Source organism: Lepisosteus oculatus, chromosome 6 (assembly GCF_040954835.1).
Source record: "Lepisosteus oculatus isolate fLepOcu1 chromosome 6, fLepOcu1.hap2, whole genome shotgun sequence".
Taxonomy (NCBI): Eukaryota; Metazoa; Chordata; class Actinopteri; order Semionotiformes; family Lepisosteidae; genus Lepisosteus; species Lepisosteus oculatus.
In genome coordinates, this window is record NC_090701.1 from 29382117 (window position 1) to 29401483 (window position 19367).

General features: G+C 39.8%; 1 protein-coding gene across 1 annotated transcript in view; it reads right to left on the reverse strand.

Annotated features, from left to right (window-relative positions):
- The window catches only part of smarcd3b (SWI/SNF related BAF chromatin remodeling complex subunit D3b), a 103943-nt gene extending 100575 nt beyond the window's left edge, over positions 1–3368 (reverse strand). The window contains exon 1 of the mRNA XM_069191157.1: positions 3119–3368. Within this exon, the coding sequence (XP_069047258.1) occupies positions 3119–3130 (12 nt within the window). The 5' untranslated portion in view covers positions 3131–3368. The remainder of the gene's footprint in view (positions 1–3118) is intronic.
- Between the last annotated feature and the right edge of the window lie 15999 nt (positions 3369–19367).

Sequence of the window (19367 nt, forward strand, 5' to 3'; positions counted from 1 at the left end):
ACAAAACATACTAGTTTGTCTGCCTGTTGGTTAACTATTTTGGCTCTTTCACTTCCAATCAATGAAAGCTTCCTTTGACTGGAACTTACATAAACAGCTACATGTAGTTGGTTTTACATCCAAGAATAGGTAAAAGTCAAAGCAAATTAGGTTACATATTAACAGAGAGCACCCGTAAACTACATATAGGTAACAGCCAGAATATCACCAAAATATGGTGATTCAAAATATGCCTGATGATTTATTTTTATTTTCAAGCAAAATTAGTTTTTTTTTATCATACCGCCTTGTGACATGCAACAAAGCCAATTTAGCGATGGACCGTTGTTCAGTGAATATATTAAGAGTCACCTTAGGAATCTGTCTCAAAAGGATATGTGACCATCTGACAATGACAAACGTCCTAAAGCAACACCTCCAATAGAACCATACAATCCCACAATATCCCACAAACCACAAATGTTGTCTGTTCTTGTCAACCTGCAACTGCATGAAATCTTTGCTTTTTCTAAATGGAAATTGTGCATGGGAAGAACTGACATCACTTCACACATCATAATTTAGTCTGTGCAGAGGGAAAAGGTGTGTCCATTTGGATTGGTGACTCCATGGATCGACTTAAAATATTTTAAATGCTCAGTTGCAATGCAGTTAACAATCTATGGATCACAACCATGACAACATGACCAGCAAAGCACAGAATACCTATACTGACTTCCTTCCATGAACTGAAACAAAAAAGAATGTAAGAATAACAGGCAACAGCAGTGGCTCGTACCAGCAGTATTAAGACAGCCCAGACTTTTATAACCAATGCCTTAGAAAGCAAAAAGACCTACAAGCAAGATAATGTATAAAAAAGTACAACCACAAGCCTAGAGTAAGTAGTAATCATGGTAAACTGCTCAATATTATTCCTTGCATTCCTGAGTGCAGTTCCAGTATTACATTCCTTGCTTTCCATGTGATAACAGCACTAATAACACTATTAAACCACATCACTGGCCACAGCTGTTTTTCCTCTTTCCTGGAATTATAAATGTCATCTCAGTTAGAGAGGAAAGAAAAGGGATTTTAAAGCACTAAGATAATAATATATGGTTTTTCTCTCATTCACATACCTGTACTTGTGCTATTGACTGAGCACAGTCATTCGGGTAACATGTTAACAGTTATGGTTTGGATCACTGTCACATTTCCTGTTCCTAACAGTTAACTTCCAAACTTGAAACACAGCACTACCTTCACTGACGACCAGGGAAAGCCTACAGACAGGCATTGTTAACCAAATCTTCTAAGCCTGTAGACACACAATTGTGCTCAAAGTAGTATGGATGTTATTTGGTGAGCATTCATGTTTATTATTACTTGAAGAATTACTCATGGTTAGGGAATGCAATTGCTTGATGGATAAAGTGAGATTATAACACATATGCCTGCAAAACAACAACATGGAACCAAGTTTGAGACCATTTAGTTTTCCTTCTGCTGCATGTACTGTCATGGTGTCAGAGAAACAAATTAATCTGGAAGCCCACCTATCCATAAAATGCATTACCAGAGGTAGTGCAGGCTGAGAAAAGGACCACCTTGTCTCATTAACTTGTCCTAGCAACCAACCAGACGAGATGGGTAACAAAAGAAGACCGCAGAAACATAAAAACTTGGATTGGCATTCGAGCATGAGATTCTTTTTGCTGTAACTTCAAACGCTTTCAACCATAAGCATCAAGGAAGTATTTGTAGGAGCATGGATAATTTAGGTCTGCAGAGAAACCGAATGGAAACGCACATGAAGAATGTTATTGTGACACTTGCTAATAGACTATGTACAGTAGCTCTGGACAGTTTGCAGTGATGTACAGGAGAGGGGGAGGGGTGCCTCAGATAGCCAGCTAATACACTGAAACATCTACTACATATCTACCTTGTCAGGTTAAGGGCCCAAATGAAAGGAAGAATGAAACCTTTCCCCTCCTGACCTGCTTTATTTCCACACACAGAGGCATCTAAGATGCACATACAATCCTGCCTTGTTGATTAAGCCTTTCCCATTTTATTTATTGATTTATGAACCAGTCTCTGCAAGACCAGAATAATTCACTCGTCCGTTAATCAATAATGCTCATTCCACTCTAGCCTGCCAAGTTTTTTTGTCCAGTATCGTTCTAGGTTTTCGTCCTGCATTTTTATAACAGCTCGGGTGTTATAGTCGGCAGCCTGACGAAGATGCCACAGAGCATTCAGCGCACTCATGTTGCCAGAATCTGAACATCTCTAAATTCTACACGCAGCAGCCGCTGAAAAGACTAATTTAAAAAGGGACGGAACGAGGAAGGGAGGTATGCAATTTGAAATTCCGTTTACATTACGGCCGCAAAAAAAAATGCGTCCATAATGTATAATTTATTTATGTACATGAAGGCAGAAAACAATATGGCAATAGAGAACCTGGGAGTGAAGTCTCTTCAGGTACCACTGCTGCCTTGCCTGCAGACTACAGTAGCTCAGGAGACGGGAGGGGAGAGGAGGTTGGGGGGGGGGGATGTCTACAGTATATTCTACTCCTCAAGTGTCTGTTTCTCACCAGTCAAGGTTAACAAGCCCCCCGTGTCTACAGCGCTAAACAGAAAAGAGAAGGGGAGGGGAACATGGTGGGGGTGGGGGGAGATATGGGGAGAAACGGGGCGGGGGGAATTCAGGAGGAAGGTTGTGGGGGGAGTATTGGTACTTTTACAGAAATGAATTCGGTGGTTGTATTGAAAATTATTACATTTCTTATGATTAATACAGGACATACTAATATTTATCATTCTTATTTTCAGAGTAACTATTTCAATGCATCCCTGATACCCCTTTAATTTTTTTGCTCCTTGATTTTTTTTTTTATTTAAAAGAAATTCTCTCTTGCGCTGAACACTGACAGATTCAGCTGAAAAACTCCCTTGCCTTCGATTCTGGCTGGCAGTCAGCCTAGTCGTGCCAAGGTGGGCTGGGCTGCGCAGCATGGGCTTCTAATGGTGGACAGAAAACAATTTGCATTGCAGAGACGAAAAAATGTATCATCGCGGAATAGCTAGTAATACTGATAACGTGATGCCGCGGCAGAAAAGCCTACCTTTCTTTCCATCGCTGCAATGCAGTCTGCTGTCTCGAGGCTGCTGCAAGATAATAATTACAATAACAAGAGTCTCTGTCCGACGGCTTAGTTCTGAACTTCCTTACGGCTCCAGACTGCGATTCTCACACACTCCCCCCTGGGTGTTTGTATGGGTAGATGGATGGCTGGTGCCTCGGAAGGGGCTGAGTCTAGAGGATGGAGCCGGGTCTGGTGTAGTTTAGTGCGGCTGAGACAGCGGCGCAGGCGCGGGCGCTGCTGGAGACACGATCGATACAAAAGAGGGTTAAGAGGGAGCGTCGTCAAATTCCCCCGGACAGAAAGGAGCTTGTTAAAAACACACACACAGTTCTGTTAAAGGGGGCGCAGAGACAGGGGATCCGCGTGAAAAGTTGATGTGTGAAGAACAGTATGAAGTTCAATTTAATGAATGACATGTTCAGAGACTTGAGAGATTAAATAAATTAGGGAGTGTGTACAAAGTGTCTGGAATGCAGTGTTTGCAAAGGGTCGTTAGCGTGAAAGGACCTCACTTTATTCCACAGTGCTTTGTTTAGGCAGAGGCCTTTCAAATAAACAGGTCATATGGCACTTTTTAGTTTCACCATTATTAAACTATTCTTGTGACAATATAAATAAAATAACAATAATTAGAAACACTAATTCAACCAAAAAATAACATGTATTTATAATTTATAGAATTACAACATTGGAAAGCTTCTTTTTGGTGTAGGGAGGGCTACATTCATTTATCACATTAGTTGAAAAATTGACAGCCGTTTAAACTGATAATTTATATGTATGTTTCCACAAGGCAATTTCAAACTGCATCAGAGCTTTGGTACTTCAGATTTTAGCTCAGTCAAGTGGTGCATGGGTGATCTGGGAATGATAAATCTGTTGTTAACTGATTGACTCTAAGCATAAGAATCAAGTGTGAAACACCCACCAGGGGACACAAGAGGAACGCATGGTGAAATGTATTTAAAACCAAGAACGGCAGGCAGATGCTTAAGCAAAGAGTTGTGGGAGTCTGGAATGAGCAATTCCAGTCACAATTACAGTCAATATCCTTGATTCTTTCAAGAAACTTCCGGATGAGATCCTTGGATGAAGTAGCTACAGAAAGGAGCTAGAAGCGTGGAATAGCCTTCTCTTATTTGTAGCCATTCTTATGTTGTTAGGAATGGCCTTGATAGGCATCTAATTTTGGGATTCCTGAGACAACTTGTCATTACGTGAGCCCAGATGTGCTCTGTTATTTGCATAGTGAGGATGCACACAAATGGGTAATAGATTTGTTGAGTTCATTTGTCCTGATTGTACAGACTCCCTTCTGTAGCTTTTCAATTCTTCAATCTTCAATCCTTCTTCACTTCCAGCACTTCCAAAAAAATAGGCTTATGGAGCCAGACGAGCAGGACTGACAGAGATAGCAAGAGAGCCCTGTTCCCTGCTTTTCAAAAATGTATTGCTTTGTTGGAATACCTCTTGACACTGCCGGTCCTGTGCAAACAGGAACTGTAGTCAGTTGTAGCCAGAACTTGTTATAGGGCTGATATAAAGCATCTGAAATGCCTACCCATGAGAAATTGTTTGAAAATGAATCATTAAAAATGGTGACATAGTCCAAATCATGATTGCAGTTACTTTAACTTTACAAATCCTTTTGAGTAACTTATGACCAATACTCTTGGTCTTGGGAATACTAACCAAATAAAAAATATTTGTAAATGTTTATAAGCAGAACTTTGTTAGATGAGTTTTATCTGAAAGGCAATTGGAAACTAAGTTGCAACAGATACCATGTAATGGATTACAATATGTAACCCAAGAATTCATTGGGTGCAAAGCAGGATTACACCCTAGATTGACACTACAGTATGTACAGAATATACATACCCATATAAGAACCCAGACAGAATTAAGAAAAACTAATTAACTAACCAGTGTAGTAACAGACAAATAAGTTCTGGAACCCGAGATGGAGTTTAAACAACTGAGTTTATTTAAACTCCAAGGAACAATAAGACCCAAGTATTGTTCAAAATATAGGTACAAAATTTCCAGTTAATATAGCAAATTTCAGTCGCTTTTGACACAAATTGTTACCATGGTAATGGGGAAGCCACCTGTGTTTGGACATTCCCAAGACTTTGAACACTTTTAATGGTCGGTTTTATCTTTCCTTAGTTAGTGAGTCTTTATCTTGCACTTGGAATTCCATATCAATTAACTCCCATCCCTGCCATAAATCAAAGGTGCCTAAGCATGAAATGTCTTGTGTCACAAGACGTCTTTGTGTTAACCCCTTTTTCAAATCTTATATCTATCTTCACCAGCATGTATTTGGAAGGAAAAATAAATTGTAGCACGCAGAGAAATCACATGTAAACACAAAAAGAAAAAAATGTAGAAACATGTCACTATAAATTATTATTTTCAAAAAGCACAATCATGTCATCTTGTTAAACTTGTACTTCACGGTCATTACTACTTTTCCAAGTCAAGGTGACCAATAAAAAATTGTCAAAAAGCATCTCCAAATCAAAAAGGACACACCTCCTCTGGCTGATAACAACACATGAGAGATGTAGACAAGTTGTTATACTGCATTGTTCAGCTGTTATAGTAATAGAGATGTTTCTCCTTACTTTTTAGATAGCTTTCTTATTAGTTGCTGACATTCATTTAATTCCCATGGTAATAATCTAACACAACTGTAAAATATGTAAATGCAGATATTAAGTAGGTCAAAGTAAATTCATAGACAAAATCATGAAACTGGGTAATAAAGGCAAAGAAACAATGTGACCTCCAGTGTCCTGCTTTTGACAGCAAGTTGAAGAAGGAGGAAAAAAAACATTATAAAGAACTTGAAGGTTACAAATAATAGTAGGCCTTTTGGCTCATCTCAACTGTGTGGTAGTTAGTAGTTAATCAAACCAGGATATCACCCAGCTGTTTCTTAAAAGAAGCTAAGGTATTAGCTTCAACTACAGTACATGACTGGGTAGCTTGCTCCACACACCCACCTGCCTCAGAGTAAAGAAGTGCTTCTTTTTCTTGGTTTTAAACAGACCTCCATTTGTGTCCTCTGGTTCGTGCCTCACTGTTCGTTCTGAAGAAGTCCATTCTGACTTTGACTTTGAATACAATATCAGAGGTGAATGAAAACTTAAGTCTTTCCCAACAGCAGTCCCATAGCTATTTCTTCCAGCTTTTAGCATATACAGAGGAGCCTCTATGAAAAGGCTGGCCCCTGTGCTCATCAGTCAATCCTAGTTCCTCACTTCAACCATTTGACACCCATTCAACTTCTGAGGAGCTGACAAAGGCTTATCTCCCATCTTCACTGACTATAGCCCACACACTGGCATATTAGCACAACAATAATATAGAAAACAATGTGTATGTATTCACGACTTCAAACACACTTTCAATATGCTGCACTAAATAGGCCAGGGCATTGAATCTGGTGATATTGATTATTATTGACATAAAACTGTGAAGTATTCCATCCATTCTCAGAAACTGCTTATTACCATAAGTGTCATGGCAATTGCTCCAGAAGCAAAGGGCCAGAGGTGGGATAACACTGAATGCCAGCCCATCGTTAGACACGTACACAGGGACAATGCAGTGACACTAATTAGTCTACCTCCAGTAGCATGTCTTTGGAAGGTGAGAGGAAACTGGAAAATGGAGAAAACTAACACAAATATCATTAACATACAAGCATCATGAAAGGGAGAACTAGCTATATCACCCTGCAATTCACATCTAGCAACCCACTGAAGCTAAGCAGGTATAAGCCTGGCCAGTACTTGCGTGGGCTCAGCTCATAGAAAAAGCTAAGTTTGCTGCTGGAAGAGGTGTTAGTGGGGCCAGTAGGGGGCACTCACTCTGCAGTCTGTGTGGGTTCTAATGTCTCAGTATAGTGATGGGGACACTGCACTGTAAAAAAGCGCCATACTTCGGATGAGACATAAAACCAGGGTCCTGACTCTCTGTGGCCATTACAAATTCGAGGGCATTTCTTAAAAAGTGTAAGGGTGTTACCCCGGCGTCCTAGAAAAATTTAATGGTCTTGTAATAATCCCCACCTATGAATTGGCTTCATCACTCTGTTCTCCTTCCCACTGATAGCTGATGTGTGGTGAGCACATTGGTGGTGGTGGAGGGGAGTCCCCATTACCTGTAAGGTACTTTAAGTGGAGTGTCCAGAAAAGCACTATATAAGTGTAAGGAATAATAATAATAATAATAATGACACTGAGCTTAACTCGAAGAACAAGATGCAAGTGATTAACAGCTAAGCAGTGCCCACGCCGCAGTACAGCTTTGGAATGATTGACTGGAGACAGCAGAAAATCCAGGACATGGAGAGGAAGACCAGAAAATTGCTAACAAAGTATGGTCTCCTGCACCCAAAAGCCGATGTACAGTAGAATTAATATATATACCTAGGAGAAGTGGTGGCCATGGGCTCACTCAGCTGAAAACCGCATACAAGAGCACAATTGATGGCCTAGGCAAGTACATCAAGCGAGGATCCAACAAATACTGTACACCAGGCTCATAATAACACATGGAAAAATGAAGAAGAAATACTCTCTGGTCAACATAATCAAGAAAATCAGGAGCTGATACATCAAGCCTGAAATCAGCTCCCATACAACAACATCTAGCTGGGAGTCTATCAAGGGTAGGATGAAGTCTTCACTCATCGAAGAGAAAATCAACAAACTATTGTCGAAGCCACTCCACAGTCAGTTTTACAAACAGACTTTTAACAATTATATTAGACAAGATCAGTTCTTTGGACAATTTTTTATATTAAGAATTTGTCTTTCCACATACCCCAACTTGCTCTCCATGAGAAACACAGACAGAAAGAGAAGCCTGGGGCCAGAGCACATTGTCAGCCATTTATACAGTACCCCTGGAGCAGTTGGGGTTAAGGGCCTTGCTCAGAGGCCCAACAGAGTAGGATTCCTCTGCCAGCCACAGGATAAGAACCAGCAACCTTCGAGCCACAAGCACAGATTCTTAGCCATAGAGCCACCTCACTGCCTTCTATCTATGTTGATAGAAAACTGCATTTGGATGGCTACAAAACTCTGGGCTAAAAGGACAGACAGAGTCTTATCACGGCAGCTTAAGATCAGGCATTGAGCACTCGTTACCATCAGAGTAATATCCTCAAAATGGATGTTGATGGCAAATGCAGGTTGTGTCACCAACAAGCGGAGCATATCAGCAATATTGTTGCTAGATGCTCTTTGCTAACACCGAAAGAATATACGCATCGGCACAATAGAATAGCTAGCTACCTGCACTGGTCAATGCTTCAGGAACTTGGTCTACCAGTGCCTGATCACTGGTACGATCACCAGCCCGAAAACGTTGTGGAGAGTTGTGGTGATGGTGAGAACATCACCATCATGTATGACATGGCTGTTAACACTAATCACAATACTGGAGCAAACCGACCGGACATCATCCTTCATGATCTGAGCAAGAAGCGATGTTTCCTTATACAGTATATGTAGCTGTTTCAGATTACGCAAATGTCTGTCTTAACGAGGTTGAAAAATTAAGCAAATACAAGGACCTTGAGATTGATATATAGCGCATGTGGAACACAAAGGCACGTGTGATCTCAGTCGTAGTCGGAGTACCTCAATGAGATGCCAGGCAAAGTGAGTGCTGCTCAGGTGCAGAAAATCGCTCTCCTCGGAACAGCCCACATACTCCGCAAAGTACTGACCATTGGACAATCGCGGAACCTAAGTGGATCCCTGGTCAATAGCAAGGAGCAGAAAAGCTGAGAAGATAACACTTTTATAACAATAATAATAATGTAATTTGCAGTGCTCATATGAATTGTTACATTGTCCATTCCTCAAGTCTCATGTTTTATATGATGCTTTATACGGTGGAAGCACCATCTAGTGGTGGAAAACAACAGCTTCAGGTTCAGGAGCTAATATAAGGCAGCAAACTGAGAACTGGTCTCAGGAACACACACATTGTGAGGAGGATCACCTTCCTTAAAATACCAAATGTTTCAATTAACTTTTAGCACTACCAATACATTATTACACAATATGATATGCGTAATATAATAAATGGTTAAGTAGTGATATGATATCAGGTATGGGTAAGAAGAAACAAAGCAGTTATTTACTAGATAGAAAATTCCCATGCCCATGCATCCAGCTGTGGTATCAAGAGGTTTTGAAAAAATAGTTAACACTTAAGCGTGACTGTGCTTTGTGAAGGGTGCATCACAATGAAATAAATATTCGGAACACATTATACTGCATATCTAGATCTTGCATTAATGGTGGGTAGGAAGACAACAGGTGAAGAAGACCCACAATCTTCCCCAGAGGAGAAAGAATGTGTGAGATCAAGAAGCCTGGAGTTTTTCTGACAGTGAACATGCAGCGGTAAAATTCAGAGAGCAGAAAATGGGGCTGAAATGAGTCTGACCTTGTGTCATAAGAGTTGTAGGGGTTGCCTCCTTATTCCTGGCTCTCTGTTGTATCTTTACTGTAAGGATCAAGAAGGAATCTGGGAGGGGTGTGTCTCGGGAGCCGAGATGGTCTCCCAGGGAGGATGGAAGCGAGGCGACAAAACTGAAAAAAGGACCATAGACGGGGTTCAGGGGGACACACGGGGTTTATTGGTGCTCACAGTGAAGTAGGGAAGTTCATGCAAAAGTGTGCGGAAAATCCGAAGGCAAACATATCCAAGGAAGTTTAAAGGGGAGTCAGGAAGCAGTCCATGAGTCCATTGCCGGGAGATCCATCAGGAGACGCAGACAAACAGGAACACATGATGAGATGAGAATCCAGGAAATCCGGGGCTCTCTTCCAAGCCCCGGGCTCAGTGTGTCAGGGAGCGTAAACAGGCCTGTGCCCTCAGGCTTCCTCCCGAAGCCTGGTAGTAGGCGGGCCATCGGGCTACCATGTTCCAAAGCTGACCCCCAAAGGCAGGAAGGCGTAAACATAAATAGGGAAGCTAAAAGAAGACACACAAAAGTACTAACATGAGGAGGTTGGAGGGCCCTCTGGAGGAGAGGATGGTGACCGTAACAGGGTGAGCACCTGCCAGACTGTAAGACTGAGAGCTGCAATATTCTTAAAAGAATTAAAGATAAAGAGTGAGTGAACTATGTTTACAGGCTGATAGTGGTGCGTAGTGTGAAAGTAAATGAAGGAAAAAGAAACATTGATAGTGAGTGGAGTGAGAAGATAATGTATTGCAACAAGCAACAAGCTGCACCAGAAAGGTGGACCTGTCTCTTACTCCTTGTCACTATACTCTTTAAAATGCCGACACGTGATCAGTAATTGTTATTCCTGGAAGCCATGATCTCAGTAATGTCACTTACTAGATTATTTTCATATGTGATAATTTGTGCTTGATTTGATAAAAATGAAACAGACTAACAATCTATAGAAAGCAGCCAAAACACTGCTGAGCAACAGGGTAACTGAGAAAAATGTCATAAGCATGCAGTACTTGCGAGACCGAGACAGTATAAAGGGTGGTCACAGGTGTGTGCTGCACTGCTCTCTCATCTCAGTTTGAACAACACTGTTACAACTCCTGCTCAAGACATGACTAGATACATCATCGAAGTGGAAGCGGATCCCTCATCTGACAAAATCTGGGTCATTCTGTCAACTGGGAACCTCAAGTCTCAAGAGACAGCGATTGCAAAAGAAGGTGATACTGTAAGTTTTTAACCCATATAAGTTGCATGAGAAGCTGAGTGAATGATTAGTTGAGGGCAGTACCTGAGATCTTAAGGGAAAAACCAGATGGATTATTTTCTTTATCAACTCTTGAGCAAACTTTAATCCTATTGTTTTTCTATTACATACTGTACATGAGGATACATGATCCTCAAATTTGAATGTGCACACCACATTGGAACCTTTAGTAAGAACTGTATTAAAAGATGCTATATTTGGCTTTTAAAGAATAATTATTGATAGTGAAATGAACAACTACAATCATACTAAATTCAATTTACTTGAAAGTGTATGTTGTGTGCTTATGAGTTAATATCTGAAGCACAATGATAATTGATCTCAAACAACCTATTTCTTATTTTCCATTTAAAAACCTGAAAATGATATACCTACTATGAATCTAAACCCAAAGTCAGTTTGTGCTGAATATGTGTATTTTGAAGTAATTAAAACATTCCTTCTGGGTATCAGACACTTGCTCTTGTTCGGCCAGTGTTGGCTGTCAGTCTGGATGTTCACTTGTCCTTTTACCTTCTAGCTTGTACTAAAGCCCTGACTTTAATATCTCGTATCATAAATCTCTTCATTCACATCACATACAAAACAACAGTAAGTGCACAAAAATAAGCCATATCTTGTGTTGTATAGTTATTCAACAGTAACATCTCAATTGCTTATTTGCTAAAATGCTGATGTAGTGCGTCATCTTTTCTTTCAAGATTATTGACTTTCAGAATGAGCCTAAAGAAATTCTTATACGAAGAGAAACCTCATGTTTGCTTACTTTCAGTACAGGGTACTGTCGGTATGTGACACCCATCAGGCCTGATGAGAACACATACTATTTTCCCATCTTCAGAAATATTTCTGCTGGATTGACAAACAATAAGAAAAATTCAGGTGAGAATTCTGGTAACTGTTAAATATACAAATCAGACAGAAAAAGCTTTGGAAAGGTTTATCATTTCATTTTTCTACTGTTTTGTTAAACTGACAACAAGTTCAGTATCTTCAGTTTTTTCAGCTTTTCATTCCCACTTTTTTTTGTAAAGGTTTTACAATTAATGTTTTATTAATAATAATAGTAAACTGTTATTGTACAATCCACTTCTTGTTTACTATGTAATACATGTAACAATGTGTAATTAACATAAAAAGTCATTGTAATGCTTGTGTAGCACACAAGAATAGCTTTGGAAATTATGTCTGTTTTTTCTGATATTTGAGAACCAGTTGGAGAAATTTACATACTGTATAATCTTTATTTAACCTAATGTTATTTTAATAAATCGTAGCCTAACGAACAGTGTTTATAGAACAAACTGTGTTCCTAAATCCAGGGATACCTGTATTTATTTTTTGTTATCTTACCGAAGGAAATGTGGGCTGCTGGTTTAAAATGATCTCAATTTAATTTTTGTAATCCCCCTTTCAGGTTAATTATTATTTTTTTATTAATTATTGGATATGTGTGAAATATTATTTTAGATATTCTCATATCAAAAAGTCATTATCACCAAGCAGCTCATATAGATTCCTTTTTGTGACAGTGATTTAAGAACAAACATGATTTAGCCATTCTGTTATATCATAAACTACAAAAATGATAACAGCAATAATATACTGTAACAGCTACTCTATAATATTTTTTGGTATTGTGATGCTAGGCAAATTGAAATATGATGACCATTCAGAAGAGAGAAACAATGATTTGCAATAGAGAAATATTTTTTTGGGGAAGTTAAGTTTCAATGTGCAATTAATAATTAGCGTAATAGGGTAACTCAATACTGAGAGCCTAATTCAATATAACAGGACAGACTATCTGGAAATAAACAGGAGTTTTGCTCCATTGCACAATTGCTGACCAGCCATATTTCCAACAAAATCTGATTGAAATTTCAAAACCCTAGTAAAAAAAGTTTTAGCTGTCTTTGCAACATTAAAGCTTTTTGGTAGACATCACAATACCCTGTTTAGCTGGCAAACTAAGAGCCTGGTCATCCCTGTACTCACTTCTCTGTCATATTTATCTTAGCACCACCTACTGTTTTAATTCTTAAATTTGTTCATCATACGCTTTTAAAAAACTGAAAAATGCAACCTAGCCTTAGTCTTTGACTGAAATTCTAAACCCATACTCTGTTTGTGCTGAGTGATGTTGTTACACCACAGCTTAAAGTTTAATAAGTCATTCAATGGAAAAGTCACAAGCTTTCAGAAAACCCAGATACATAATGGCCTACGTATCATGTGCCAGCACTTTGTACTTTTTGTAGCTTCTTTGGTTCCAACACTTGCCTGTTGCATTAATGCCTCTCATTGCATCTGTCTTTCCAAAGTTTGACATTTACATCCTCTGTGAGAAAAAAACATTTTAGTGGCAAGGCGAGAGCTGGGGTCAGTAGTTAGGGATCTTATCAAAAGTGATTATCATGACTTTATACTCATTTATCCTTTAACTTTTACTATTTTATCCTAGTAGCTGTAATAGCATGTACAGTAGAGTCTTTAGAATGTAGTAGTGAATTTTCAGATATCCTGAGGAGTGAAGAGAACTGAAATTAAAGAAATACATGTTTAAAGAGAGTGTAAGTTTTACATGCATTCTGTCACATCTGGGTATTAATTTAACAGATTTGTTGTATTTTGTATTGTAATGGGGCTCTGGGCTTGTGTATCTCAGGAGAAAGCAAGGACATTGGGGATTCGGGTTTACAGAGAATGTTGTGTAAGCAAACGTAAGGGTGCATTAAAGAAAACTCTTTATCACCACCTTTTTAAAATTGACAGTTCTTCATAACAGTGTCCCTTCTCTGTCCTGGGGCTCTGGTCCAATAATGTGTAGTATGCCAAATGTCTTGAAGGTTGAACAGATGACTCATCCCTGTTGATAACAAGGTTGTTCAGGACTGCACAGGTACAGTGCTGGCTCTTAATGGATTGGTACGCAGACTAAATGAGAGGCAAGCAAAACACAGTTTTTAAAAACAAAATCAAGAGACTCAAAAGGTCAAAGGAACAGAAATGAACTGAAACTGAAAAAAAAAATCTGTTATAGAAGTCTCCTTACTTTACCTTTTCAGAGATGCAGATATAAGTTTTTACTTGCAAATGAAATCCACTCCCATGCACCAGCACCTTATATTAAATGCTAATTCTGTATAAGGAATACAATTGCTATTGGACATGAGCTGTTGTATCTAATTTATACAGGAACAAGTAATAGGTTTATTCCATGCTGGAAAAAAAGAAGAGAAAAAACAACATTTCGGCCATGGAGCCTTCTTCATGTTTGAGAGAGACAAGGCAGTAAGCAAAAGTAATGTAGTGGGAGAACAAAGGCTGGGAGGGAGGAGGGGTGAGAGGCAGGAGCAGGGGACAGAAAGAGAGGCCAATCAAGAGGTGTGAAGTCAGAATAGGTGTCAAGAGGTGTGAAATGAAACTTCCAATGAATGGAGAAAATTTAGTAGAATAGTAGTCTGTCGTTAAGAGAAGGGGGAAGGTGTGATCCTAGCTGCAGGATAAGTTTGGTTATTTGGTCAAGCTGGTGTCCCAAGACGCCAGCAATTATATCCCTCTAGCTTTCATATCCTAACATCCGCGTTAAGATTAAGTTTCTGAATTGAGAGTCCTGTATCAAATACACAAGCAGCTGCCTGGAAGTTGATCGTAGAACCATATCACAAGCTCCATAGCGCAGGCAAGTAATTTTTTATTCGCTCTTTAACTGGAGAATATTTTTCTCTGTTAATCGAGCCTTAAGCTTGCCCCTAAAATACTTAAAAGAAAACTTTCGGAGCTAACTGCCACTAAGCCGGTAGAACACGCACTCCTAAAACCCCAGCATCATCACAAATATTAGTTATTTGCAGTCCCACATAAGTAAATTGGTAATCATTCCACAAAAGATATATTCAATTGTGTTATATTCTTTGCAGCCGTATTTAGTGCCATGATCACAATTTCAGTTATTTACTATGTAACCAGACAGATATTTCTGCATACTGATCTAGTACTTTAACGAGTGTTTTAATAAATTCTTCAGGATTTAAAAGATAAAGCATCATGTTCTCTGCATGTAATGAAATGGTGCAAATTAAAGCCCCCACCCATGTAATCCCAGTATGAACAAATGAAAATGAATTGCAGTGGCTAGTGGCTCAATTGTCAGTGCAGACAAAAGTGGGAGAAGGAAATATCCCTGCCTTATCCCTTGCTTTTTCCAAGTTTGGTTGAATAACAACTACAGGATATCAGTATAGAATATAAATAATTAAGAAATGTTGGCCCAAAATTCATTTTCTCATGGACAGAAGATAAATCCATTCAACATGGTTGAAAACCATCTCAGCATCTAATGAGACTTCCAGCACTTGTTCATTGACCTGTCTGGCACCATGTAAAACATGATAAAAATCTCTGAATATCACCACAAGAGGAACAGCTCAAAGCAAAGCCAGTGTGATCCATAGATACCTAGATTAGGCAGCATATGTCCTATTCTGGTAGCAATAAATGTGGTTAAAGTTTTATAGTCCAATTTAAGTTGGTCTATAAGCTCCACAAAGTCTGGCATCTTTGTTTTAATAGTGATTGGTGCTTGTTCTAATGTTGACTATTATCATATTGTCAGGACCGCCAGCCAGCAGAGATCAAGAGATAGCGAGCTAATCAGCACCAGCACCGACTCCTGCATCTGCATTGGATCCTTTTCACCTCTTCAGAGCAGTGTTACAGAATACCGAGCCCAACTATGGATCCGGCGGACACACAGACTCTTCGTTCCCTTCTCCCTCAACATTCCCTAACTATCACCCAGCTTAAATCTTCACTCCAACAGCTCACTAACCAGGTCGACTGGCTTTTTTTCTTCCCCTGTTTCGCCGGCTCCCGCACCGATTTCTGTAACGCTGCTCTGAAGATGTGAAAAGGATCCAATGCCATCCAATGCCGCAGGAGTCGTAGGGAGGTAAGTAAGCGAACAAACCAAAACTAGAAGCTGAATCGTAGTCAAAAGGTGTAAGGTAGGCCAAAATCCGGTAGAGACACGTGAGACAGAATCGAGGTCGAAAAGAGAGCGGTAGTACAGTACATCCGGTATAGACACTGATAGCAAACAATCCGAGGGGCATGGCGAGATCCGTAGTCCAAAATTCCAGGAAGGCAAAAAAAAAAGCAAAGAAACGCTAGGTAGAGCTTACAAGAAGGTTACTCAATACCGAGCAACGGGAAGCAGGTTAGAATGGTATAAATAACCCGGTGCGCCGCACGGTAGAGCAATTGCAGGTGTGTTAACTCGTGCGGCAGTGCTTGTTAATAATAACTCGCTGCCGGTGCTGATTAGCTCGCTTACGAGTCGATCTCTGCTGGCTGGCGGTCGTGACACATGTTTCACTATACATGTCCGCAAGGAGGCCAATCAACCCAGGTCAACTAAGGCCAATTGGAAATCCATCTAACCCAGGAGATGTGTTCTCCTTGCAGACATGCAATAGCCTCTAGAACCTCTTCTTGTTTTAGTACCATCACTTTCATGCAAACTATAACTAGTGAGCAGGGTGGTGGCACTGTGGCTAAGGATCTGTGCTTGTTGCTAGAAGGTTGTTGGTTCAAATCATGTGGCTGGCAGATAAATCCTACTACATTGGGCCCCTAAGCAAGGCCTTTAACCCCAAGTGCTCCAGGGGTACTGTATAAATTGCTGACCCTGTGCTCTGACCCCAAGCTTCTCTCTCCCTGTCTGAGTCTCATGGAGAGTGAGCTGGGGTATGCAAAAAGACAAATTCCTAGTGCAAGAGATTGTTAATAAAGTGATCTTATTTTATAAATGAGTCTTAAATGGTAAAATATCATATTCAATTTTTTTACATTTAACTGATAAAGTACCTGCTCATGTTCCTCCTCCAAATCTGTAATGTCTGTTTTAAGCATGCTATATACTGTATTGTATACACTTTTCTGATGAATATGAAATTGTGCCCTCATCACACATCAGCTATCAGTGAAGACATGAACAGAGTAAAGAAGTCAATCCATAGATAATGATTATTAGAAGGGCAGGTATATTTATCCTATGTACCACGAACAGCATGTTTTACCTGTTGATATTAAATGAAGAAATCACATGGTTGTACTCAATAGAAACATAACTTACTACATTAAACCTCAATAAACAAAGGGTATCCAAGCAAATATCACTTGTCTGGTCTTGAATTAAAGATCAATTTATAATAAAACAAATGAACCAATCAGAATTCTGATTGCAACAAGCATTATTGAAAGGATCTCGAATTTAGAGCACAGATTATTCTGATCCATCCATATTGACTGAGGGTCCAGGTTTTGGAAAACCAAGTCACCCCTCTAGTGGAGAAATAAGTATACAACCCCCTCCCATTGCTTTTATAGCAAATCCGAATTCTGACCCATTAAAATAGCATCCTTCAGTCCTTACTGGTAAAAGTATGCATGAAGTACTGGATCTGTTGCCACATCTCTAGCATCATTCTCTTCCAAAAGGGTACGCTGAACCCTTGGAAGTTAGTCCAAGAGGACTGGATGCCAAGACTAAGGGAAGCCAGCATGTCGAAGAGAAGAGGTAGCAAAGAACTCAACTGCACCAGGGAAGCAAAGTCCAATACTCTGCTCCAGCCAGAAACTCTTCTACCTGTACTCCACAGCAACGCTTACTTCTCTGCTATCCGGAATATAAACAATAAGAACACACCAAGCTTTTCTAGTTTGCACACTTATATAGTTTGCATTTTCATTTTGCTTGTGTTCAATACCTGATAGAGATAATGGAAAATGTTTATCTTCTTAAGAATTTAATGTAATATTATGCCTTTTGTCTTGAATTAGAATGTATGAACTCTGTACTATTGTATATCTTAGCAACTGGCACTTTTCTAATTCTCTATTTTCCAACCATTTCCTCCTCTCTTTCCATAAGCCTTTTCTTTTTATTATTTTTATTCCTAACAAACTCATCCATTTTAATGAAATGAAGCAGGCCTGATTTAAATTCACATAGATCAACTTCGCCACTATCTTAAATCAGGGTTGTTTAGCATTGTGTAAATTATCACATTAACCTGACTGTGTTTTCAAAGAACATAGACATATAAGGGTTTAGTGTGGTAAATATCACCTGTTTTATATACCTGTTTTAAACCTGCCCTTGGTGTTTAAACAAGGTATTACAATACATCGTTTATCTGTTCAAATAAAAGAGATTTTTTCCCACATTTCTGATAACATTACCATGATAATACTATTAAACAATTGTAAATTATGTAAATGCAGATATTAAGCAGGTCAAAGGAAATTCATAGGCAAAATCATGAAACTGCATAATAAAGGACAAGTAACACTTGTCATGATTGTAATCCCTTCTGTTAAGGGCACTCCGGCTCATTCACATTTTAGTTGATCATGTGCACCTGCCACCAATCCAGCCCCTCCTTATAAGCCCAGACGCTCACACTATTCCGGGCTCTGCATTGGAAGACAGACACGCGGAGGCCTGCCTACCACCAAGACGCCCTACGACCGCAGCTTGAGGGCATACAGTAGGCCTCCTACTGGTGTCCTCACCCAGCTTTGTCCGGGGCTCAAAGTGCCTGGTCCCGTTATCCCCATTTTTATTCCCTCTCCCTGCACCAGATCCCATTCCATTTTTCAACTGTGTCTTGTTTTCATCTCGTCTGGATTTTCCAGTTGTAGACTCCCCCAGATTTCCCCCCTTGACTCCCTTGGACTTGTTCGCCTGGACCATGCCCCCCAGAGCACCGGTGCACAGTCGTCACACCCCCCTGTTCGTCTACCAGCCCAGTTCCACGTCGTCTCCTCCCTGTGTCAGTTTCACTCCCTTCCGGATTCTGCCGTCTGCATAGGGTCCTGATCTATCATCATAACAACACTGTAGCCTCCAGGGAACTGCTTTTGAAAGCATGTTGAAGAACAAGGAGATAGAGTATAGAAAAGATCACGAAGGTTACAAATTATAGGAAGCCTTTTGGCCTGTCTGGAATGTTTGGTAGTTTTGGAAGCCTGTTGCCAATCTGATGTGCTCATTTGAATTATTAGATAGTCTTTTCCTAAAGTCTTTTGTTTTATTTGATGTTTTATATTGTGGAGGCACCATCTAATAGTTGGAAACGACAGCTTCAGGTTCAGGACAGCTAACATAAAGCCAGCATACAGAGAACTGGTCTCAGGACCACTCAAGACCACTCTTGAAAGTGAAAGTGAGGGGAATCACTTTCCTTACAACACTGAATGCTTCAATGTATCTTTAACACTACCAATACATTATTATTATTATCTGATATGTGTAATATAAGGTATGCTTAAGATGAAACAGTAATTTACCATCTAAAAATTCCTAAGCAGTGTATCCAGCTGAGATATCAAACCCATAATTCCCTGTGACAGCATATTAGCAAACCAGACACTGGCAGATGGAACCACCA